The following is a 25614-nucleotide window of genomic DNA, read 5'->3' as shown; positions in this document are numbered from 1 at the left end:
ATACTTAACACTCATATCACTCTTTTTGACAAGAATGACTAGAAAATCCTAAGAAAAAGGCATAAATAACCATCTCACCACTAAAGTTCGCCAATCATATATAACATCTGTGTGCTTCGGCATAGCAAAATTGTGATGTTTAAGCTTACATAATTGGGTATTTCTTTTCTCTCTCTTATATGCCCATGCATGCTATGCTCAAAAAGAAAAATATGCAAAGAAAATCAAAAGCAAAAAGAATCAAAATGCTTTTACATATGGTTGCAAGCATGTTTCTAGGAGATGTAGGAGTTATAGGATGTACCTCGAAGGTGATAATCCCCTTCAAGAAGTTATGATTATGTGTAAGTGTATTTGATTTTCTCATATCTCGAATTGTCATAATATGAAACACTTATGAACTCTTGCAATGTTTTTCACACACAACACGCAAATTCTTTGCTACTTTTGATACATGTGCAGGTACAATGTGATTTGGCCATCATAAGGAATACATGTGTTAATATATGCTTACTAAACTGTCTTAACTTGTTTTTGAAATATAAAATTGGTTAGACTTGTTTAGTGTATGCGCGTGTGTATTTTGGATCTTGAATGCTTTGCATATTTGTTGAGAGATGTTTTGAGAGCTTAACATGTTGATTGGATCTATGTTTGAGTAGCTTGCTTGTTGCATTCATCTCTTTGTGTTTTTCCCTTCTTTGAAAAACTCCTTTTCTTCAAGCTCGATAGCTTCTCGACAGATCCTCGACAAATTCTCTTCTATCGAGCCCCTCTTTCTTCTTTTCTCAATAGATCTTATTGCAATCTCAATCCATCGAGGTTTCTAGATTTCTTCTCGATAGATGCTCGATAGCTACTTCGATCCATCGAGCAACTTTCTATCTAGTCGAAAGATTCTTGACAGCTTCTCGATCCATCTAGGTGTTTTTGCCGTTGATAGATCCTTGATAGCACCTCGACAGATTCATTTCTGTCTAGATTTAGTGCTCGACAAATATCTCAATCTATCGAGCTGCAATTTCTATTTAAGGTCTGAGCGCGAATAAATTTCATTTCTTCTTCTCTCTCTCAATAGAAAACTTCTTTCTCTCCCTCTATACACTCTTTTCTCACTCAAATCTCTCTACCCATTGCATTTTTAGCCTATATCAAGATCAAATCACTTGGTAAGCTTCCTAAAACCCTCATTTTTCATGCATTCATGCATTTTACACCTAGGTTTTGGGGTTTTTGAAAATTTTTGGGGTTTTTGAGATTTTTGTAAAATTGTTGGGTTGGGTGTTTTTGATTTGATGTTATATGTTCATGCATTGCGTTCTCACTGCATTTTAACAATGTTTCATGCATTTAGATGTGTGTTTGATTATTGGAATGTGTGCTGGTAGGTTTGGATTAGGTTTTACCCATAATGCAATTTAAATTTTGCACGTCACATGTTCATGCATACGTCTTTTCTTTTCTTTTTCTATTCTTGTTTTCTGATTGTAATGTTGTTCTCTCTCTCTCTCTCTCTCTCTCTCTCGCGAATAAACTTTGCATGGCACCCAAAGCGCGTAAATCCACTCCGAGCCAGAATCCTCTTCAAGGTTTCGATTCTTCTTCTTCTGATCCCATTCCCCCTCCTCACGTTCGGTACCATGATGAGAAGGCTCGAAAGGACTTCTTGGAGAACTTTCAAAAACGTGGTGTTCATCCGGAGCGTCATGTTATTCTGTCAGACTTTTCTGACACTCCTTTCCCCACTTTTATTTGAACTATGGGCTAGGAATCTTTGCTTGAGAGTCCCTTGAGGTGTCCCATCATGTTTATACATGAGTTTTACTCTAATATACACTACATCGATACCTCTGTACCTCAGTTTGCCACGACATTTCGAGGTACACATATCGTAGTTACCTTGGATCTTATATCTGAAGTTCTACATTTTCCAAGGGTAGCGCATCCTAACTACCCCGACTGTGATCGTCTTCGAACTGTGTCTAGAGACGAGCTTCTGTCTCAGTTTTATGAGACGCCTGCCTTATAGGGTGGAAAGCAAAACACCCCGTGCTCAGGCTTTATAAAAGGTCCAAGATTCCTTAACATGGTGATGACATTTACTCTTACTCCATTGTCTCACTATAACTCTATCACAGAGCCTCGTGCTCGTTTTCTTTGTCCCTCTTAGAGGTTCTTTCTATAAACTTCCCCTCTCACTTCATCACTTCTATCATCAATGTCTATCAGGATACGGCAACCCATGATAAGCTCATATTTCCTTCGGCTATCACGCAGATCCATTGCCACTTTTCCATCCCTATTCCTGATTCTCTATACTACACCACCATAGGTGCCATCGACGCCAGTTCTGTTCGATGAAGTGAGGCTCAACTTCGACCGAAGTGGCCATGTGTGGAGTCTACTGGTCCTACAGCTCCTACTATTCCTTCCACCTTTTCTTCTTCTTCCTCAATTGGTGATGTGACCCTAGAGGCTATCATGGCGCAACTTCAGTGCTTGGATGCTCGCCTTGACACTCTCATTGATGAGTTGTGTCAGGTGAACACCCGTGCTGGTCGTATAGCACGATGACAGGCTCGCCTTGGTGGTTTTGCTGCTTCTCCTCTCTTTCTCCAAAGGCTTCGGCAGATAAGGATGATGAGGATAGTGATGATGGTGATGATGAGGATGCTAGCTCTTTCAGTGATGATGAGATGACGACCTCTCGGTGACTTACCCTTTGTCATTTGTGACAAAAAAAATGGAGTAGTTTTGGGATGAAAGTAGTCTTGTACTTAGAGGGAGAGTTAGTATAGGACATTTTTGTTAGGGGGAGTGTTTATAGATCTTGAGGGATGTAGTGAGGTTCTTATGTATTTTCTTTTCTTTCTTTTACTTTAACCTCATGTATACTGGTCTTGTGACCATTTATTGACATACATTGTACTCATATTTTTATTTATATATGATGATGTATGTTTTTCTCCACCTATCTCTCCATGTGTTGTTTCTTTTCTCTCTTTATACACATGTTTCTTTATGTATGCAATCCTTTATTTCTGTATCACACAAGATGCCTTGATGAGTTTTGTTTAAGTGTTTCAGAAAGACAAGTTGTGAAAGTCTACCATGCCATGAACTCTCTTCTTGCAAAATTTTTCAAGAGTTTATGTTAGGGTTAGATTTGTTTTGTAATTCAACAAGTGATTATGAGTTTAGTGATTTAAGACTTCTCTCATGATTCATTTGTTTGTTATGGTTTTGTCACGGATTGCCAAAGTGGGAGATTGTTAGGGACATATTTGATGCAATTAGCTAATCCTTTGACAAAACGCATTTTACTTGTACTTTGGTAGATCTAGGATGTGTTTAGTACTTCAAGAAACAAGTATTCAAGTTTAGTATTGAAGCCAAGCAAGTCTGACCAAGAAACAAGTGAAGAAATGCTGTTGTTTAAAGCTCAACAGATATCTTGACAAAATCCTTTCTATCGAGGTTTAATGTTGAAGCTCGATAGAAGCTCGACAGAAGCTATATTTGTCGAGAATTACGAAATCAAAAATTCTAGATCTAATTACACGCATGTCCTTGAGTATTTGAGTAGGAGTTCTTTTCTCACAACCCTAGACATATATAAGAATTATTTTAAGGGCCATCACACTTAATGCAAAGGTTGTTGCACATGTTGTTACATGTATATTGTGATTGGAGACAGAAATTGCCCTAGTTCATCTCTCTCTCTGTAGAAGCTACTGTGTCTTTACGCCAAGTTTTTTGTGACCAAAGAGCTTCTTGATCTTCATCGTTGATGAACTAAAGAACTTTGTAGCCAACATCTTCCTCAAGTTGGTATGTTAGTCATGTACTGGGATTCAACTATTGGTTGGTATTAGGTACTAGGATTCCTAGTACTTGTAATCGCTTGTTTTGATAATAGTGGGTTCTCGGGAGTGGTGACCTTAAATTCACCTAATGGGGTTTTGTCTCGGTGGTTTTCCCCATTCGTAAACAAATCACCTGTGTCAAATTTATTTTCCATTGCATTTAACTTAATTGGTGATTTATTTGTGCTACCATGCTATTGCATGTTAAATTGACTTAATTAATTCACTTGGGTAATTAATTAATTAATTTGCCAAAGGGGTCAATATATTCTTGGCCTATCAAGTTCAACCTGAGGCAAGAGCCCCAGATGGACACCGCAAAGATATATCCTTTTAAGCTCGTAAGAGCACTTTTGTTTGATTGTTTGAGCTTGTAAGAGCACCCTTGTTTGATTGTTTGAGCTCGTAAGAGCTCCTTTGTTGTTCTTTTTAGTGACTCTCGGATAGTAAGTCACTCACCTTTTGCTTGCAATTGGCAAAATAGGTTCTGGGATAGCAAACCTATCATTGCTCATTTCTTGAGCAACAAAGGCGGGAATTCGAATGTATGAAATCCTACATAACTCTTCGGAGTTGCACCCTGCCCTATGTGTGCGTGAAACGTGTCATGTGCGTGGGTTGGGCCTGAGTCGTACGTCGTAACAAAATGTTTTGTCTCTTATTCTTTTGATTCTGCTAGCAAAGCTCACGAATCAAAAGAAGGGCATCCATAGACACCACATTTTGTATCCCTTATGACTAGGGCCCCCGTTCCTCAATGATGCTGAATTCTAAAACCCCAATGTTGGTTTAGGGCCCAATCAGAAGTTTAAATTGACTTGAGAAGTGTTAAAATGAAAAATATAACATTTAATGAACAGATATATCAGTTTTTGAAAAATAAGGCCAAAGGAAACCCTCACTATGCGTAAGCGTGAATCAGCCTACATATGTGGCTTTTTGTATGCGTATGTAGGCTTGATCTTGTGCATGCATAGCGATTTCTAGAAAGTTATATAAGGCAAGTTTTTTGCATTTATGTTGAGGTTTGGAACGAATCCCACATCGTCTGGGGATCATTCCAAACCCCTTTTTTTCACACTATAAAAAGCCTTACATGGTATATTTTCAAAACACACAGAAATCCCATAGCAAAAGACTAAGATTCACTAGAAATAGTGAATCAAAAGGGAGTTTTTCACAAAACACCCTTAAGTCAATTTTCTTTTGATTAGGGCCTTTTTTAGCCTTAATCTTTGAGTTTAATCTTTACTAATCACTTTTTTTTTTATTGAATTTTAAATAGATTTGACTGAAGGGAACGGTAAAAATCAAGCTTGGAGAGCTTTTCTTTGAGGTATCTAATCTAAACTTTTCTTTTTCCTTTCTTTCTTTTTCTGCTTTAAATCTTTCTGTTTGTCATGTTTCTTTGTTATAATATGCTTTAACATGTTTATCTAGTTTAGGTTTATATATTTGTATGTTTAAAATGCATGTTAGGTTGTTAGAATTCCCGTTTTGAGGTTCTGCCCTGTTTTTGGGCAAGAATTTGCGTACGCTTAATCTTGCTTGTGTATGCAAGCATGATTATGCGTACGCAGTTTTGTTCTTGCGTACGCAAGCCATTGCCTAGAAACCCTAATTTTTGGTTGTTGATTGTTTTGCTTTTGTTTTCACATGTTTGTTTGTTTAGCTTCTTTTTTCATGTTTTTATTCTTTTAAAGTCCCTGTTTCATATGTTTAATTGCTTGTTTGCTATCACATGATAGAATTATGGTTTATTTTGTGTTTTTATTGTTTTGATGACATGATCATTCATTCATATGCTTATGCATGAGGCCATAGGTGCTGAGTTATTGCAAGGTAAGTGCAGGGTAAGTCATGCATTTGAAATGTTTATGCATTTGTATATGATCTTGTTTTGGTGTTAGAGATGAATATGCTTGTTAGAGATGAATATGCTTGTTTGGATGAGTTATGCTTAATCACATGTTTGCTTGATCTTTTCTTATGCTTATGCTTATGCCTTGATTTGATTATACATGTTGCTACCTTGAATATGATATGATGCCATGCTAGATGAATGCTGGGATGATATGATGAGATTTATGTTAAGGTATGTTATGATGTGATATGACTTGTGATGAAGCATGCTAGATGTATGTTAGGAGATGCCAAGCTAGATGAATACTAGGGTCTATGATGAGATGTTGTGCCATGATTAGATGTATGGTAGGCTTTGTTTGCAAGCATGATAGATGTATGGTTAGGGATGTTTGATGCCATGTTGATTGCTAGATGTATGTTACCGTGTGTGTGAGTTAGATACAAGTATTGAGTGTGCCTTTAGGATTAAGACATAAGACACAATGATAAGAAGTCAACCTTAGGGTTTGGCAGTTTTGGGTGCCTAACACCTTCCCAAGACTGTACCTTAACTCTGAACCCTTATCTCTGGTAGTAAGATCAAAAGGTCCTTCCTCGAAAGGACGCTAAATATATGGTTCCTAAACCATTGCAAAAACTAGGTGGCGACTCCATTTCGACCCCCCCCCCCCTTGCGTCCACAATTAGCGTCCTTCATGGAAGGATTAATCTACTACTAAAGCACGTGTTCGGAGTTTAGGTTTAGGGATGGGAAGGTGTTAGACACCCAACCTCACCCGACTCATGGGTCGGCTTCCACTCATTGTGTTTCACGTCTTAATCCCATTAAAGGCATACTCAACATTGTTATCCTAACTCACACACACCCTAGCATGCATCTAAAGCAAGCAAGCATTAAACATATATTTCTAAGGGTAGAAACATCCTAAGGCAGAGACATGTTATGGTAGAATCAACATATTAGAGTGATCTAAACATCAAAACGCATAACATTCAAACAAGCATGTCCATATCCATCCATAAGGCAATGTCATCATCAAATGCATGTTCATGTGAATGCATGACTTACCTCACTTACCTCACCGCATCACAACACCTATGCATCAATACATGTTCATACTCACATGCATATTCATAGTAAACAAACAAGACAAATCCTAACTAGCATCATAGAGGCAAAATAAATGACACAAAACAAAACAGAGAACCAAAGACTTATAGATGTGAAAAACAACTCAAACAGAGGCATGTTGCATAAATAAAAAAAGAAAAACAGAAAAGCATACATAGATTAGGGTTTCTAGCAAGAGTATGTGTGCGCATACATAGGGCATGCGTGCACAGCCCAGTTGTATGCATACGCATACTTCGAATATGCATACACATGCAATAAGTATGTGCACACATACATGCCATAAACCCTAAACCCATAAACTTGCAGACCAGAAACACCAAAGCTTTAATCTAGCAACCTAACATACTTTAGACATAAAACAAAATGAAAACCTAATCTAAACTGACATATCAAAGCCATAAAACATATGAACAAACAAAGGAATCAAAGAAAACTAAGAAAAAGTGAAGAGCTAAAGATAGAACCTTTACCACAACACAAGAACTCTTTAGAGCTTGATTTTGACCGTTCCCCTCAGTCAATCTAGTCACAACCAAACCAAAATTAGTTAGTAAACCTTTGAAACTTGAAGATCAAGACCATAAAAGGTCTCAATTAGAAAAATATTGACTTAAGGGTGTTTTGTGAAAAACTCCCTCTTTGATTCACTATTTTCTAGTGAACCATGTGTATTTTCCTTCAGAAATCATCCTCCTTTGAAAATCTACTATTTCAAGCTTTATATAGTCGAAAATAGGGGTTTGGGGTGTCTTCCAGATGATGTGGGATTCATTCCAAACTAAGTTTTTAATGTGGAAAACCTTTCCTTTCTGGTTTCTGGAACCCTAGCATGTGCACGCATGCCCCGTGTATGTGTACACATACATGAAGTATGCACACGCAGAGCTTGAGCATGCGTGCACATACGCATGTATGCATATGCAAGCCCTACGGTTTCCGTGGTCTTTATTTTCCAAAAATATATTTATTTAGTCCAAAAAGAGTTATATTTGTCAAAAAACACTTCCTCAAGTCAATTTCTTTCCGAAAAAATGTTATGTTTTTAGTGGAACCAAACATGGCCTTAGATATTCTATATACAAATCTCATTCCCACACCTAAATAAAATGAGATGGATCTCGTGGTATACGCATAATGTCTAATGTTCATATAATTTTGATAAAAGATAACACTTTTATTTGTTAGATAATGTCATATAAATTGGATTTCAGTGCAAAAAATTCCCAATGCCTCCCACTATATAACTGGAGGAATAAAGCACATTTAACGTTTGAGTATTCGAGAGAGATCTTGAGAGAGAGCTATTAGGTGATTGTTATTCCTTTTTGTCAACCACGATAATCTTCCCCCTAAAAAGCCGAAGAATTTTTAGTTTTTGAAACTCTAAAATTATCTCAAATTAACACTTGACTACCTCGATAAATCGTAATAAAAAAGTAGTCATTGTATTATTGACTAAGAAACATATTTATTAATAGACTAGGAGTAATTTATTGTTGGGTATATTTACTTAGTGCTAAGACATTAACAAGGAAGTACATTTAATGCTTGACAATTAACTACTCATATTTATAAATATAAAAAATTAATTATGACAAATAATTTTTTATAAAACAATCAAGTTTCATGCCAGACATTGAACAACTAAAATATGACAATTTAACTTTGTGTATTTATTAAAGTAAGACAATTTAATTTGTGCAAATATTAAACAAGCATATTTATTGCAATAATTGTTTTGATTGATATATGGAAATAAATTTAGTATACAAATATTGAAAATTTAATTTTGAAATACACTTAATGTGTTATTAAGACATTTACTATGCACCTATATTTAATGTTGGATATTACAAAAAAACATTTGTTAAGACAATTGTTAATCAATGCCAAAAATAAAAACTGAAAAAATTAAATTGTTTGCCATTGATGTTAATCATTTAATATTTGAACATGGTTTGTAAATGTACAGCTGACAATCTCCAGTTATAAATAAGAAGGGCAATGCATTTCAAGTGTTACCAAATATCTTTTGAGCACTAGAAAAATGAGTCAAATGATCATAGCCCAACTCTATTGTTTTGTGCTTATCCTTCTCTTAGCCTTTGGCCAAAGTACTTCTTTTAAGTTAGCATCCTACCCAGCAAGGCGCTATGTGCGAATTGTCGACCATCTCAACAACAAAGCCCTCACCTATCATTGTAAATCTGCGGATAGTGATTTAGGCCTTAGAACTCTTCAACCCAATGGAGTTTGGGAATTCTCTTTTAAACTCGCTCTTTTTAAGACCACAGATTTCTACTGCTATTTTTTTTACGAAAACTTCAGTGCTTCTTTCGATGTTTATATAGAAGATAGTAGTCTTGATTCCAAATGTGGAGGGGACCATTGCATTTGGACAGTACAAGAGGATGGATTCTACTTACATAATACATTTTTGAATACAGATAGGAAGATGCATGATTGGAACAAATAAATATTATGGTGGTGAAATGTTTACATATCGAAAGAAATAAAATTGATGATTTTATGTGGAGAAATTTATATGGATTTTGCAACCTAACTGAAGTAGAAGTCTTGTTGACATCAATATTGGCTCGGTTTTTTATTCCTTCCTTTTATTAAATAAAAATAAAAACTTTTATTTTTATAAACACCCGATTTTGTAACATACGTTTAACTTCACAAAAGGGTAAAAAAAAATCATTTTTCAATGTACCAGAAAATCCTAATTTTGACGATTCAATCTTTTAATAAGTTCTGTAAAATAAATCTTGAATGAGAATTAGGAGGTTTCATGTGTTTTATGTAACGGTGTGTATGTTATGGTTTTTGTTCTAGAGATAATTATAATTTGCCTCCCCACATTACTGGCTTCCTTTCTTTTCGCTATTTACAGTGGTGTTAGAACTAGTTCAAGACCAACCAAATGAAGCAGAAAGCAAAAATGTTATGTTTTTAGTGAAACCAAACATGGCCTTAGATATTCTATGTGCAAATCTCATTCCCACACCTAAATAAAATAAGATGCATCTCGTGGTATATGCATAATGTTTAATGTTCATATAATTCTTATAAAAGATAACCCCTTTTATTTGTTAGATAATGTCATATAAATTGGATTTTGGTGCAAAAAATTCTTAATGTTTCCCACTATATAACTGGAGGAATAAAGCACATTTAACATTTGAGTATTCGAAAGAGATCTTGAGAAAGAGCTATTAGGTGATTGTTAATCCTTTTTGTCAACCACGATAATCTTCCCCCTAAAAAGCCAAATAATTTTTAGTTTTTGAAACTCTACAATTATCTCAAATTAACTCCTGACTACCTTGATAAATCTTAATAAAAATGTAGACATGGTATTATTGTTTAAGAAAACTTATTTATTAATAGACTAGGAGTAATTTACTGCTTGGTATATTTACTTAGTGCTAAGACATTTAACAAGAAGTACATTTAATGCTAGACAATTAACTAGTCATATTTATTAATATATAAAAATTAATTATGACAAATCATTTTTTATAAAACAATCAAGTTTCATGTTAGACATTTAATAACTAAAAAATGACAATTTCACTTTGTGTATTTATTAATGTAAGACAAATTAATTGGTGCAAATATTAAACTAGCATATTTATAGCAATTTTTTTTTTTAATTTTTATATGGCAAAAAATTTAGTATTTAAATATTGAAAATTTAAGTTAGAAATGCATTTAATGTTTTATTAATACACTTAATATGCAACTATATTTAATGTTGGATATTACAAAAAAAACATTTGTTAAGACATTTGTTAATGAATGCCAAAAATAAAAATAGAAAAATTTGCACTATCGGCCATTGATGTTAACATAAATTACATTGGCCTACCCTGTATTTCTAACTTTAAAATACTCTTGTTCTTAAAATAAACTTCAATCACATTTCTTGCAACTTAAAACAGTTTAATCAAGTAAAGGAATTTTAAATATAATTTAGACACTTTTTTGCATTTATACATTTATCCTCCTTTATAAATGTCAATACAATTTTCTTATCAATATGGGTTTAGAAACAAAAGGAAAATATTTTTAATCACAATTCAACAACGAACAAAAATCTAAAAATGTACCAATATTGCACAATTAAATATATCCCAACAAATGAATATAAGATTTCCCAGTAAAAATAACATTATTCTTAGGAATGAGATCAAAAACTTTATGGTGCACTATTTTTCCTTGTTTAGTGAATTTAAGTCTGAATAGAAGCTACCCAGAAAATTGCAAAAAGCATTCCTATATTTCATTGAGTTAACAATTTTCTTACTAATTTTATGTTTACAAAAGCTAATAATTTTGCAGAGGCCGAAGGTTGTCTAGAGGAAATTGCACAAAACATATCCTTTGAGAATGAAGGGTAAAAGCGAATGTATACAAAACATTTAGTTTAATTTTTTTATATTTGATTTAATGTTTTAACATTATAGGCAGGTGAGTGCAAAAATTCTTTTTGAAAAGTTATGGATGTTTGGGTACAATTTGAAAGAAGGGAGATGACAATATAATTTAGTAAACCTCAAAGGAGGTCAGTGCAATTTTCCTAATGTAAAGTTAATGTGCATTCATTATGTCTACCAATCATTTAATATTTGAACATGTTTTGTAAATGTACAGCTGACAATCTCCAGTTATAAATAAGAAGGGCAATGCATTTCAAGTGTTACCAAATATCTTTTTTGAGCACTAGAAAAATGAGTCAAATGATCATAGCCCAACTCTATTGTTTTGTGTTTATCCTTCTCCCAATGCGACCCCAGGTCAGGCGGGACTACCGGCAGAGTTTAAGCATATCAATAAGCAGAGGAAAAGAAACTTACAAGGATTCCCCTAGTAACGGGGAGCAAACTGGGAACAGCTCACCTTCGAATTGTTGTCTGGAGGAGCATCCTCAGCGGCGGACCGAGCCTAAGTCCCCTGGAAGGGGGCATCGAAGAGGGTGAAAGCCCTGTTGTGCCCGGACCCTGTCGCACCACGAGGCGTTGTCGGCGAGTCGGGTTATTTGGGAATGCAGCCCCAATTGGAAGGTAAATTCCGTCCTAGGCTAAATACGTGCGAGAGACCGATAGCAAACAAGTACCACAGATTTCTACTGCTAATTTTTTTTTATTTTATGAAAACTTTAGTGCTTCTTTCGATGTTTATATAGAAGATAGTAGTCTTGAATTCAAATGTGGAGGGGACCATTGCATTTGGACAGTACAAGAGGATGGATTCTACTTATATAATACATATTTGAATACAAATCGGAAGATGCATGATTGGAACAAATAAATATTATGGTGGTGAAATGTTTACATATCGAAAGAAATAAAATTGACGATTTTATGTGGAGAAATTTATATGGATTTTGCAACCTAACTGAAATAGAAGTCTTGTTGACATCAATATTGGCTTGGTCTTTTATTCCTTCCTTTTATTAAATAAAAATAAAAACTTTTGTTTTTATAGACACTCGATTTTGTAACATCCGTTTAACTTCACAAAAGAGTAAAAAAAATCATTTTGCAATGTACCAAAAAATCCTAATTTTAACGATTCAATCTTTTAATAAGTTCTGTAAAATAAATCTTGAATGAGAATTAGGAGGTTCCATGTGTTTTATGTAATGGTGTGTATGTTATGGTTTTTGTTCTAGAGATAATTATAACTTGCCTCCCCACATTACTAGCTTCCTTTCTTTTCGTTATTTACAGTGCTGTTAGAATTAGTTCAAGACCAACCAAATGAAGCAGAAAGCAAAAATGTTATGTTTTTAGTGAAACCAAACATGGCCTTAGATATTCTATGTGCAAATCTCATTCCCACACCTAAATAAAATAAGATGCATCTCAAGGCATATGGATAGTGTTTAATGTTCATATAATTCTTATAAAAGATAACCCCTTTTATTTGTTAGATAATGTCATATAAATTGGATTTTGGTGCACAAAATTCTTAATGTTTCCCACTATATAACTGGAGGAATAAAACACATTTAACATTTGAGTATTCGAGAGAGATCTTGAGAAAGAGATATTAGGTGATTGTTAATCCTTTTTGTCAACCACGATAATCTTCCCCCTAAAAAGCCAAATAATTTTTAGTTTTTGAAACTCTACAATTATCTCAAATTAACTCCTGACTACCTCAATAAATCTTAATAAAAAAGTAGACATTGTATTATTGTTTAAGCAAACTTATTTATTAATAGACTAGGAGTAATTTACTGCTTGGTATATTTACTTAGTGCTAAGATATTTAACAAGCAAGTACATTTAATGCTAGACAATTAACTAGTCATATTTATTAATATGTAAAAATTAATTATGACAAATCATTTTTTATAAAACAATCAAGTTTCATGCTAGACATTTAATAACTAAAAAATGACAATTTCACTTTGTGTATTTATTAATGTAAGACAAATTAATTGGTGCAACCGTGCAAATATTAAACTAGCACATTTATTGCAATTTTTTTTTTTTAATTTTTATATGGCAACAAATTTAGTATGTAAATATTGAAAATTTAAGTTAGAAATGCATTTAATGTTTTACTAAGACACTTAATATGCAACTATATTTAATGTTGGATATCACAAAAAGCATTTGATAAGACATTTGTTAATGAATGCCAAAAATAAAAATAGAAAAATTTGCACTATCGGCCATTGATGTTAACAAAAATTACATTGGCCTCCCATGTATTTCTAATTTTAAAATACCCTTGTTCTTAAAAATAAACTTCAATCACATTTCTTGCAACTTAAAACCATCAAGTAAAGGAATTTTAAATATAATTTAGAAAATTTTTTGTATTTATATATTTATCCTCCTTTACAAATGACAATCCAATTTTCTTATCAATATGGGTTTAGAAACAAAAGGAAAATATTTTTAATCACAATTCAATAACAAACAAAAATCTAAAAATGTATCAATATTGCACAATTAAATATATCCCAACAAATGAATATAAGATTTCCCAAGAAAAATAACATTGTTCTTAGGAATATGATCAAAAACTTTATGGTGCATTATTTTTCCTTGTTTAGTGAATTTAAGTCTGAATAGAAGCTACCCAGAAATTTGCAAGACGCATTCCTATATTTCATTAAGTTAACAATTTTCTTACTAATTTATGTTTACAAAAGCTAATAATGGGCAGAGGCCGAAGTTGGTCTAGAGGAAATTGCACAAACTATATCCTTTGACAATGAAGGGTAAAAGCAAATGTATACAAAATATTTAATTTAAATTTTTAAATTTTTTGATATCAGATTTAATGTTTTAACATTATAGGCAGGTGAGTGCAAAAATTCTTTTTGAAAAGTTATGGATGTTCGGTAACAATTTGAAAGAAGGGAGATGTCAATATAATTTAGTAAACCTCAAAGGAGGTCAGTGCAATTTTCCTAATGTAAAGTTAATGTGCATTCATTATGTCTACCAATCATTTAATATTTGAACATGTTTTGTAAATGTACAGCTGACAATCTCCAGTTATAAATAAGAAGGGCAATGCATTTCAAGTGTTACCAAATATCTTTTTTGAGCACTAGAAAAATGAGTCAAATGATCATAGCCCAACTCTATTGTTTTGTGTTTATCCTTCTCCCAATGCGACCCCAGGTCAGGCGGGACTACCGGCAGAGTTTAAGCATATCAATAAGCAGAGGAAAAGAAACTTACAAGGATTCCCCTAGTAACGGGGAGCAAACTAGGAATAGCTCACATTCGAATTGTTGTCTGGAGGAGCATCCTCAGCGGCGGACCGAGCCTAAGTCCCCTGGAAGGGGGCATCGAAGAGGGTGAAAGCCCTGTTGTGCCCGGACCCTGTCGCACCACGAGGCGTTGTCGGCGAGTCGGGTTATTTGGGAATGCAGCCCCAATTGGGAGGTAAATTCCGTCCAAGGCTAAATACGTGCGAGAGACCGATAGCAAACAAGTACCATGAGGGAAAGATGAAAAGGACTTTGAAAAAAGAGTCAAATAGTGCTTGAAATTGTTGGGATGGAAGCGGATGGGGGCTGGCGATGTGCCCCGGTCAGATGTGGAACGGCAATAGCCGGTTTGCCAATCGACTCGGGGCGTGGACTGATATGGATTGTGGCGGCGGCCCAAGCCCGGGCTGTAGTTATGCCTGCAGAGATGTCGTTGCCACGATCGTGGCTGGCAGCGCATGCCTCACGGCGCGCCTCGACATCTGCACACTCCTAGCATCAGCCTCCGAGCTCTCCATTCGGGTCGTCTTGAAACATGGACCAAGGAGTCTAACATGTGTACGAGTTAACGGGCCAGTAAACCCGTAAGTCGCACAGAAGCTGATTGGAGGGATCCCCCTGAGGGTTGCGTCACCGACCGACCTTGATCTTCTGGGAAGGATTTGAGTGAGAGCATACCTATCGGGACCTGAAAGATGGTGAACTATGCCTGAGTGAGGCGAAGCCAGAGGAAACTCTAGTGGAGGCCTGCAATGATACTGATGTGCAAATCGTTCATCTGACTTGGGTATAGGGGCGAAAGACTAATCGAACCGTCTAGTAGCTAGTTCCCATCAAAGTTTCCCTCAAGATAGCTGGAGCCCACGTGCCAATTCTAACGGGTAAAGCCAATGATTAGAGGCATCGGGGGCGCAATGCCCTCGACCTATTCTCAAACTTTAAATAGGTAAGACAACGCGACTGCTTCGTTGAGCTGCGCCAAGGAATCGAGAGCTCCAAGTGGGCCATTTTTGGTAAGCTGAACTGGCAATGCGGGATGAACTTGAAGCTGGGTTACGGTGCCCAACTGCGCGCTAACCTAGAATCCACAACGGGTGTTGGTTGATTAAGACAGCAGGACGGTGGTCATGGAAGTCAAAATTCGCTAAAGAGTGTGTAACAACTCACCTACCGAATCAACTAGCCCTGAAAATGGATGGCGCTAAAGCGCGCAATCTATACTCGACCGTCAGGGCAAGTTCTAGGCCTCGATGAGCAGGAAGGTGCGGCGATCGCTGCAAAACCTGGGGCGTGAGTCCGAGCGGAGCTGCCGTAGGTGCAGATCTTAGTGGTAGTAGCAAATATTCAAATGAGATCTTTGAAGGCTAAAAAGGGGAAAGGTTCCATGTGAATGACACTTGCACATGGGTTAGTTGATCCTAAGAGACGGGGGAAGCTCGTCTGATAGTGTGCTAAGCATGAGCTTTGAAAGGGAATCGGGTTAAAATTCCTGAACTGGGACATGGCGGTTGACGACAACGTTAGGGAGTTTGGAGATGTCGGCGAGGGCCTCGGAAAGAGTTATCTTTTCTATTTAACAGCCTGCCCACCTTAGAAATGGCTTAGCCGGAGGTAGGGTCCAGTGGCTGGAACAGCACCGCATGTCGCGTGGTGTCCGGTGTGCCCACAGCGGCCCTTGAAAATTTGGAGGACCAAGTGCCTCCCACGCCCGGTCATATTCATAACCGCATCAGGTCTCCACCGTGAACAGCCTCTGGTTGATGGAACAATGTAGGCAAGGGAAGTCGGAAAAATGGATCTGTAACCTCGGGAAATGGATTGGCTCTGAGGGCTGGGCATGGGGGTCCCAATCCCGAACCCATCGACTGTCGGCAGACTGCTTGAGCTGCTCTTGCGGTGAGAGTAGGTCGCTGTGTGCCGGCCGGGGGACAGACTAGGAACGACCGCCTCAACGATCTTCCCCGAGCATCGAACAATCAACTTAGAACTGGTACGGACATGGGGAGTCCGATTGTTTAATTAAAACAAAGCATTGCGATGGTCCCTGTGGATGCTCACGCAATGTGATTTTTGCCCAATGCTCTAAATGTCAAAGTGAAGAAATTCAACCAAGAGCGGGTAAATGACAGGAGTAACTATAACTCTCTTAAGGTAGCCAAATGCCTCGTCATCTAATTAGTGACATGCATGAATGGATTAATGAGATTCCCACTGTCCCTATCTACTATCCAGTGAAACCACAGCTAAGGGAACGGGTTTGGTAGAATCAGCGGGGAAAGAAAACCCTATTGAGCTTGATCGACTTTGTGAAATGACTTGAGAGGTGTTAGATAAGTGGGAGCCGAAAGGCGAAAGTGAAATACCACTACTTTTAACGTTATTTTACTTATTCTGTGAATCGGAAGCGAGGCTCTACCCCTCTTTTTGGACCCAAGGCTCACCTCAACAGGCCGATCTGGGTGGAAGACGTTATCAGAAGGAGAGTTTGGCTGGGGCGGCACATCTGTTAAAAGATAACGCAAGTGTCCTAAGATAAGCTCAACGAGAACAGAAATCTCGTATGGAACAAAAGGGTAAAAGCTCATTTGATTCTGATTTCCAGTACGAATACGAACTGTGAAAGTGTGGTCTATCGATCCTTTAGACCTTCGGAATTTGAAGCTAGAGGTGTCAGAAAAGTTACCACAAGGATAATTGGCTTATGGCAGCCAAGTGTTCATAGCGACGTTGCTTTTTGATCCTTTGATATCGGCTTTTCCTATCATTGTGAAGCAGAATTCACCAAGTGTTGGATTGTTCACCCACCAATAAGGAACGTGAGCTGGGTTTAGACTGTCGAGAGATAGGTTAGTTTTACCCTGCTGATGATAGTGTCACAATGGTAATTCAACCTAGTACGAGAGGAATCGTTGATTCGTACAATTAGTCATCACGCTTGGTTGAAAAGCCAGTGGCGCGAAGCTACCGTGCGCTGGATTATGACTAAACACGTCTAAGTCAAAATCCAGGCTAGCAGCAATGCATGCTCCTGCCACCCATTATGGGTTTTGTTTGATTTTTGAAAAGATTGAATCTCAGATCGGATCTTTGCGTATATGCTTGTTTTTTTGGGGCATTTGGATCAGTTTAGATGGTTGTAGAAGCTAAAATAATAGTGGGTTTTGAATATGTGATTGTCCCATTTTTAAATTTTCTTGTTAATTGATTGGCCCTTAGTAGCAACTAGCTACTCTATGCATTCAGTGAAAGCATCTTTAGTGCATTCGAGCTATTCAGATGGTCTAATTAGGGATATGCCAGTTATTGTTGACTTGAACATCACCGGTGTTTCAGAGATACAAGATACACCAATGTCACCCTCCAAAAACTATGCAAAAACAATCAAACCCAAAAAATACTCATTTCCGTCAAAAAAATCAAAACCCAATTAACCCAGCATTTCAAAACACAAACCCTAATTTTGAAAATGAAAATTCATACAACATTCATCAAATCAAAACTAACCAAATTTATCATTAAAAAAAAAACCCTAATTTCATTCCACCAATCAAAACCAAATAACCAAAAACCCAAACCCCCAATATCAAAAATTCCCATCCCACAAAACACCAAAAAAAAGCCAAAATGTTTAGTTATCTCAGCAGTGAGATATTCGAGCATGACGGAGAGATAAATCGGAGCACTAGCACCAACACGCTTGGTGTACTTTCCAACCTCGAGAAACCTAGCGATCAATGTGCAATGTGACTAAGAGGGAGATGAAAGCATGTGGGAGAGCGAGAGCAAGATTGAGAGAGTGAGAGAGTGAGAGGGAGATTGAGAAAGTGAGAGTGATGAGAGAGTAAGACTTTTTTTGATATAGATGAGAGAGTAAGATTGAGTGGGAGTAAGTTTGAAAAAATGTTTTAAGTAGCTCGGCCATACCCGAGTTTAGTGAACTCGAGTATAAGTTTGCATCATGGAAGTAAATTAACCCGAGCCATACTCGAGTTATAGAAACTCGGGTACACACTAACATAGTACTTGAGTCCTAGAAACTCGAGTACCAAGTGGCATTTTTTAATGCCTAAATGCCATGTCAGATAGTGCCACGGTCGAATGCACGGTAGGCTCGAGTTTACTAAACTCAAGTACCATTTAGAACTCAAGTTTAGTGAGCTCGAGTACTAGAAAAGTGGTAGATTGCTGATTAGTTCCGAAACCATGCTAAATTGCTACAAATTTTGCAAAATGATGGTATTTGGCCATTTTCACCGTAAAAATTGCGTTTTATTATAGTTAAAAGTACATTTTGCGTGCGTTACGTATAGCGTTATATTCACCTACTAGAATACGAGTTTAAAGGATAAAGAATTCTGCTCAAATGAAGTTAGTTGTTGCCGTCAAACTCGGCAATATCTAAAAGATAGATTTCAATTCAATATAAACTCCACTACTATTCCTTCATTTCTTTGCAATCAAATTTTATTGTGCTTTTATCATTTAAAAAAGAAATTTATTATGACTTTCATCTAAAAAAAGAAATTTATTGCGATTGTGCCTCACAATTTCCCAAGTGAAGATATTCCAAGTTCTACCCTTCAACTCAAAACAATTTTTCTATTATAGGCACACACTTATGTCACTTTAACAACTTGCACATTTGTTACGTGTGATTGAGTTATATCATTTATATATGGGTCTTTAATAGAAATTTAGTGAAAAATAATCCAATCATCACTTATCAAGTGGCTAAGTTATTTCAAAGTGCTCATTAAAAAAAAAAGTTATTTCAAAGTGTGTATTACATTAGTGTATTCTAATTAAATTGTTAAGAATTTTCTATATGATTATAATATGTTGGATTATTTTATTTATTTCTATATGGAAAATGCATCCATATTTTTGTTGCTAAATTTAAAAATATAATCACATTATATCCGTACTATGCACATGCGGTTCGTTTTCTATTTTTGTATTTTTTTGCCAAATTTTTGAAACGTATTTTTAATGAAAGATGCTAAAATATAACCGTCGTATACTTAACATATCATACACGTACCATATTTTATTTAGGGATGGCAATTTCTACCCGACCCGCGGGTACCCGGTCCGGCCCGACCCTAATGGGTCGGATTTTACCCGGCCCGATAAAGAATAGGGTCGGGTTTGGGTTTTAAAAAAAAAAAAAACCCGAAGCGGGTCCGGGTCGGGTCCGGGTTTTGGTAGAAACCCGGCCCGAACCCGTACCCGTACCCGACCCGGTTAGATATATTTAAAATTACAAAAAAACCTACCTATATATATACATCAACTCTAACCCTAAAACTCATTTCCCTCATTTCTCTCTCAACTCAGCCGCCTCACTCTCACTGACTCAGACTCTCCCTCTCATGCTCACTCACATCTCATCCTCCCCTCACTGACTCTCACTCACACTCACATCTAATCCTCACCGTCACTCTCATTCATTCATCGACCCACCCTCACCCTCGTGGAGGAGCAAAGATCTCATGGTGGTTGCCGTTTGTCACGGAGGAGCACTAAATCAATAGATCGGAGCTTGGGATTGTTAGATCAGAGAGAGATGAGGTCGTGTTGTTAGATCGGAGCACCGCCGATGGAGCTTTAGTCAGTTTAGTGGTCTGAGTTCTTCATTTTTTTTTTTTTGGTTCATTTTTGTTTTGGGTTCATTTCCTCTCTCAGTAGTTTTTGGGTATTTGTTTGAGGATTCGATTTGTATAGAATGTAATGCATGTGTGTATTTTGAGTTGGTTTAAATGTGAATTGGAGTTGATGTTTGTGTTAATGTAAAAATCGGTCCATAAATGGAGTTTTTTTTTTTTTTGATGTGATAAATGGTGTTTTATTTCTTCTATTTTTTGTGTTTATTTATTATTTATTTTCTGTCTAAGAATCTCATTTCAACAATGTTGATTGATTTGTTTTGCTGTTTGTGTTTGGGTTTTTATTTATTTATTTATTTTATATATATATATATATATATATATATAAGATTGGGCCACGGATTAGGCCCAGAAGTGGCTGGCTGGACGGGGCCCACGGGGCCCACGGAGACCCGACGGGCCGGGTATGGGGCTAAAAAAAAGACCCGTTTATTAAACGGGTCGGGTCCGGGTAACAGGAGTAGACCCGCGGGTCGGGTCCGGGTTTCAAAAAACCCGGCCCGAACCCGACCCGTTGCCATCCCTAATTTTATTAATTAATAAATAAAATATTTAATTTATTAAATTTTACGTTTGACGATTATCTATCTATTAACCATATAAAAGTTGAACAAATACATTTGAAAGTTGTTTTAATTAATATTTGTATAATTTGGTCTCTGTTATTTTTAAGTTACAGTCAATTTAATCTCCTCGTGTAGGAGTTCTCTTTCTCAACTAGGTGTGAGACTTCTCCTTCCCTAGGACTTTCTCAGGGTTTGTCTTTTCTTTTTGCTTTAGTCCTATCACCTAAACCATGGCTGAAGATGTCATTAACGGCTTAGAGAAGATGAAGTTGACGACGGAGGAAGAAGAAGTGATAACGATATTGGATGAAGACAGGAGGGACGAGATTGAAAGTTGTTCTCTGAGTCTGCTAGGCAAGTTTCTCACATGTAAATCGTTTAACAAACGGGTTGCTCAGACTAGGTGAGCTTGGGGATTAGAGGAGTCGGTGCAGATTGTGGAAGTAGGCTCCAACCTCTTCCAGTTTAAGTTTGATAAGGAATTTGATATGGACCGAGTTTTCAAAGAAGGACCATGGTCTTTTGATAACCAAGTACTCATGTTGCGAAGGTGGATGCCCGGTATGACTGCGGCAAATGTCAAATTCGATTCGGTTGCTCTTTGGGTTCAGATTTGGGGGGCGTCGTTCGACATGTTCTCTCCTAAGGTTGCATCTGAAATTGGGAGTCGCTTGGGGGAGGTGGTGGAGGTTGAGAAGCGACAGAAACTAGAAGCACAGAACTTTTTCATGAGAGTTAAGGTTGCAATCCCAATGTCCAAACCTCTTCGACGGGGTGGCTTTATTGGTGGATCGGATGGGAAAAGGTATTGGGTTACTTTTAAATATGAGCGCCTTCCATTGTTCTGTCACTTTTGCGGATTCTTGGGCCATGATCTAAAGCACTGTGCTGAATATTTTGCACAAAGCAAGAATGGCGGAGAGGTAGGGTGTCAATATGGGGAGTGGTTGAAATCAGCAGGTGGTCGTCCACGTTCACCCTCAAGGATAGGCTCGGCCAAGAACTAGTATCCAAGCAGTGAAGGTACAGCTGAGGCGCAGAATGTGAATGGCAGCAGTCAAGTGAGGCCGGCGGCGGAGCTAGTGCACAACGAAGCAAACCCTACAGAGGGTGACCTGCATGCAAAAGGAAAGGACGTGAAAACAGGGGCATCACCAGATTGCACGGATCATGTTTCCGTAACGGGTGTGTCAATTAAGGAACGGTTGATGCCACATTCATTGGCTAATAACTCAGAGGTGCCATTTTCAAATAATGAGAGCATATCTCATATTTCTAGTGAGCAACACATGGGAGTTAAGCAGCCAGAACCATCTAAGGATCACGTGGATAGCAAGGGGCAAGATGGGCCTCAGGTTACAAAACAAAAGCCCACTTGGACCAGGCTTATTAGGATGGAGTGTGGGCCGAGGTTAAGGGAAACACAAGCAAGTTCATAATCATTGGGGAAAAGAAGAATCCAGGATGCAGAAATTGAAGCAGATACAGACACAGGCAGTAAGGTGGGGAAACGTGGTAGACAATTTGAAGATGTTCAAATGGATGAAGCGGCGGGGGTGCAGGAACACCCTTGCCAAGCACAATGAGGCTATTAAGTTGGAACTGCCAAGGGCTTGGGAACTCTTGGACAGTTCGTAGCCTTCACAAGTTGGTGAGGGATCAAGCTCCCACAGCATGTTTCTTAATGGAGACACGCTTAGAAAAAGAGGGTTTTAATAAACACTGTAACGAACTTCCTTTCCCAAATAAGTTTATTGTCAAAAAGCCTTATGGGGGAGGAGGGTTAGCTCTTATTTGGAAATCTGAGGTCAAGATGGAGATTATAAATTTTACGGACAACCATATACTAGCAAGAGTGGAGGAAGAAGATGGCTTTGCTTGGATGCTAACGTGTTTTTATGGATGGCCTGAAGCTTGTCAAAAACCAAATCATGGGCTCTTCTAAATCATTTACGCTCCTTTGTTGATGGCCCATGGTGTTGTGTGGGTGACTTCAATGCAATTTTGCATTCATCAGAGAAACAAAGTAAGTATCCTCCTTCGTTTAAACAGATGGATGATTTTTGTAATTTGTTGGATGATTGTAGGCTGGCTGATTTGGGCTTTACTGGATATCCTTACACATGGAATAATAAGAGGCCAGGACTGGAGAACACACAGGAAAGGTTGGATAGGGTTGTGGCCAACACGGGTTGGAAGGAAAAATTTCATGCAAGCTCGATGACCCATCTTTTTTCTTATGCATCTGACCATCAGCCTTTACTACTACATGCCAAATCTAATCTAAGGCGCCGTGGCAAAAGTACAAGGAGCTTTAGGTTTGAAGAGGCTTGGTTAACGAGGGCTGATTGTGAAGAGGTCATAACTGACGCGTGGGGTTTAATGGGTAGTTTGGAATCGAGTTTGAGGTGCATGAAGGAGAAAATCAGCAGATGTGGATCAGCCCTTCAGGCTTGGGGTGCTTCTGATACTACTCTGAATGCAGAAGAAATAAAAAAAGTACAAAAGAAGGTGGAGGAGTTAAGTGAGGCTGAACCGACAGTGGCAAACAAGTCTGAGTTTTTGTTTGCTTGTAAGATACTGGATGATTTACTTCTCAAACAGGAAATCTATTGGGCCCAATGGTCTAGGGTCGCTTGGCTGAAGCATGGTGACAAGAATACTAAATTTTTTCACTCCAAAGCTTCTTAAAGGCGGAGGAGGAATTTTATTCATGGGGTGAGGGATAACCATAATATTTGGGTGGAAGAACTAGAAGAGGTGGCGGGTGTGGCAATTGAGTACTTTGAGAGTATTTTTCATTCAGGATCATGTCTAAGAATGGAGGAATGTCTTGATGCAGTGCAACAGAAGGTGACCCCAGCAATGCGGGATATTTTGTCTAGTGACTTTAGTGTAGAGGAAATTAAAACAGCGTTGTTCCAAATGGGATCAACAAAGGCTCCTGGACCTGATGGTATGAATGCTCTTTTTTATCAAAAATATTGGCATATTGTTGGGGATGATGTGATTGCTGCTGTTCTTGATTTTCTAAATTCGGGTTACATGATTCCTGAAATTAATTATACTCGCTTTGTTCTTATTCCAAAGGTTAAGTCTCCTAAAAAAATTTCTGATTTTAGACCTATTAGCCTTTGTAATGTCATTTATAAAATTATTTCAAAAGTGTTGGCTAACAGATTCTTCCCCAGCTAATAGCCCCTACTCAGAGTGCTTTTGTTCCAGGCAGACTTATAATGGACAATGTGTTAGTGGCATATGAAACTCTGCATGCTATGCACTGCGGAAAATCAGGGAAGAAGGGGTCACTAGCTCTAAAATTGGATGTTAGTAAGGCCTATGATTGGGTTGAATGAGAGTTTTTGAAAGGTATAATGGTCAGGTTGGGTTTTCTTATGACATGGATTGAGAGGGTGATGTGCTGTGTTTCTACTGCCTCATTTTCAGTCTGCATTAATGGCAAAGCATACGGGAACATTATTCCTTCGAGAGGACTCAGACAAGGAGACCCACTGTCTCCTTACTTATTCTTGCTATGTGCAGAGGGGTTTACAACTTTGCTGGCAAAATCAGAAAATGAAGGGAGGCTTAATGGGGTGGAGGTTTGTAGGAGTGCACCTTGCATTTCACACTTACTATTTGCAGATGACTCATTGCTATTCTGCCAGGCATCCCAGGAGGAAGTGCAGTGTATTATAGATATTCTTCAGTTATATGCAGACTCATCTGGTTAATGTATCAACCTTGAAAAATCATCCATGTTCTTCAGCAGCAATACAACTGGGGGGCAAAGAGAACTCATAAAAAATATGTTGGGGATTAAGGAGGTGGAAAATTTGAAACCTACTTAGGATTGCCCTCGCTCTTAGGGTGATCAAAATACCAAGCTTTTTCCTTTTTGAAAGATAGAGTTTGGAAAAAGTTGCAAGGGTGAAAAGGGAAATTGCTTTCAAGAGCGGGCAAAGAAGTATTGATTAAAGCTGTTGCCCAATCAATCCCCACATATACAATGGGTGTTCCTAATTCCTGCAAAGCTTTGCCATGAACTTAATGCCATGTGTACTAGATTTTGGTGGGGTCAAACGGGAGATGAAAGGAAGATTCACTGGAAAAATTGGGGGGCATTATGCTTACCTAAACGTGAAGGTGGAATGGGTTTCCGGGACTTGCAGGATTTCAATTTAGCTATGCTTGCTAAGCAAGGGTGGAGATTGATTCAAGAAAAAGACTATCTGCTCTACAGGTGTTTTAAGGCACGGTATTTCCCACAGTTTAATTTTTTGGATGCTTCGGATGTCCCTAACAGCTCCTATGTGTGGAAGAGCTTAATGGCAGCACAAACTATTTTGAAAAAGGGGTGTTGTTGGAGGGTGGGTGATGGGTCTGCAATTAGGGTCACTTCTGATAAGTGGATACCGAATCAAGTCACAAATCGTGTACTGTACCCACCAGTGGAGGAAGAGTGGGAGTGGCGTGTTTCAGACCTCATTGATTGCAGGACAAACTCTTGGGACCGTGAGGAGGTAATGTCTAAATTCCAGAGGTCAGATGCAGAGGCAATCCTTCAAATTCCCTTAAGCCGTAGACAGGTCCCTGATGTAATTTTCTGGCTTCATACAAAGAGTGGTGAATATACGGTGAAATCCGGATATCACACCGCAAGGTTAATTTCCAAGCAGGAAGCAGATAAGGGAGAGAGTTCAGGGGGGTGATTGGAGGTTCGGTTTGGGTGAAGTTATGGAAGCTCAAGATCCCAACTAAAATA

General features: G+C 37.7%; 3 protein-coding genes and 1 non-coding gene across 4 annotated transcripts; all 4 read left to right on the top strand.

Moving 5' to 3' along the window:
* The first annotated feature begins 14516 nt into the window (after window positions 1-14516).
* LOC126707823 (28S ribosomal RNA) lies at window positions 14517-17884 on the top strand. Its single transcript, XR_007649124.1, has one exon. It is a non-coding gene; the product is annotated as a 28S ribosomal RNA (ribosomal RNA).
* A 3195-nt stretch (window positions 17885-21079) lies between these two features.
* LOC126704901 (uncharacterized) lies at window positions 21080-23540 on the top strand. The gene is made up of 3 exons (XM_050403889.1): window positions 21080-21252; window positions 21400-21654; window positions 22937-23540. The coding sequence occupies exons 1-3, from the start codon at window positions 21080-21082 to the stop codon at window positions 23538-23540; spliced, it is 1032 nt and encodes a 343-aa protein (XP_050259846.1).
* Window positions 23541-23669: 129 nt separating this feature from the next.
* Window positions 23670-24583, top strand: LOC126704900 (uncharacterized). Its single transcript, XM_050403888.1, has 3 exons — window positions 23670-23939; window positions 24029-24179; window positions 24297-24583. Exons 1-3 carry the CDS (start codon window positions 23670-23672, stop codon window positions 24581-24583), a joined length of 708 nt encoding a protein of 235 aa, XP_050259845.1.
* A 321-nt stretch (window positions 24584-24904) lies between these two features.
* Window positions 24905-25561, top strand: LOC126704899 (uncharacterized mitochondrial protein AtMg00310-like). Its single transcript, XM_050403887.1, has one exon. It carries the CDS (start codon window positions 24905-24907, stop codon window positions 25559-25561), a length of 657 nt encoding a protein of 218 aa, XP_050259844.1.
* Window positions 25562-25614: the final 53 nt, after the last annotated feature.

Source organism: Quercus robur, chromosome 11 (assembly GCF_932294415.1).
Source record: "Quercus robur chromosome 11, dhQueRobu3.1, whole genome shotgun sequence".
NCBI lineage: Eukaryota > Viridiplantae > Streptophyta > Magnoliopsida > Fagales > Fagaceae > Quercus > Quercus robur.
Note: the sequence above shows the minus strand (reverse complement) of the source record. Positions and strands in the feature narration are given on the sequence as shown.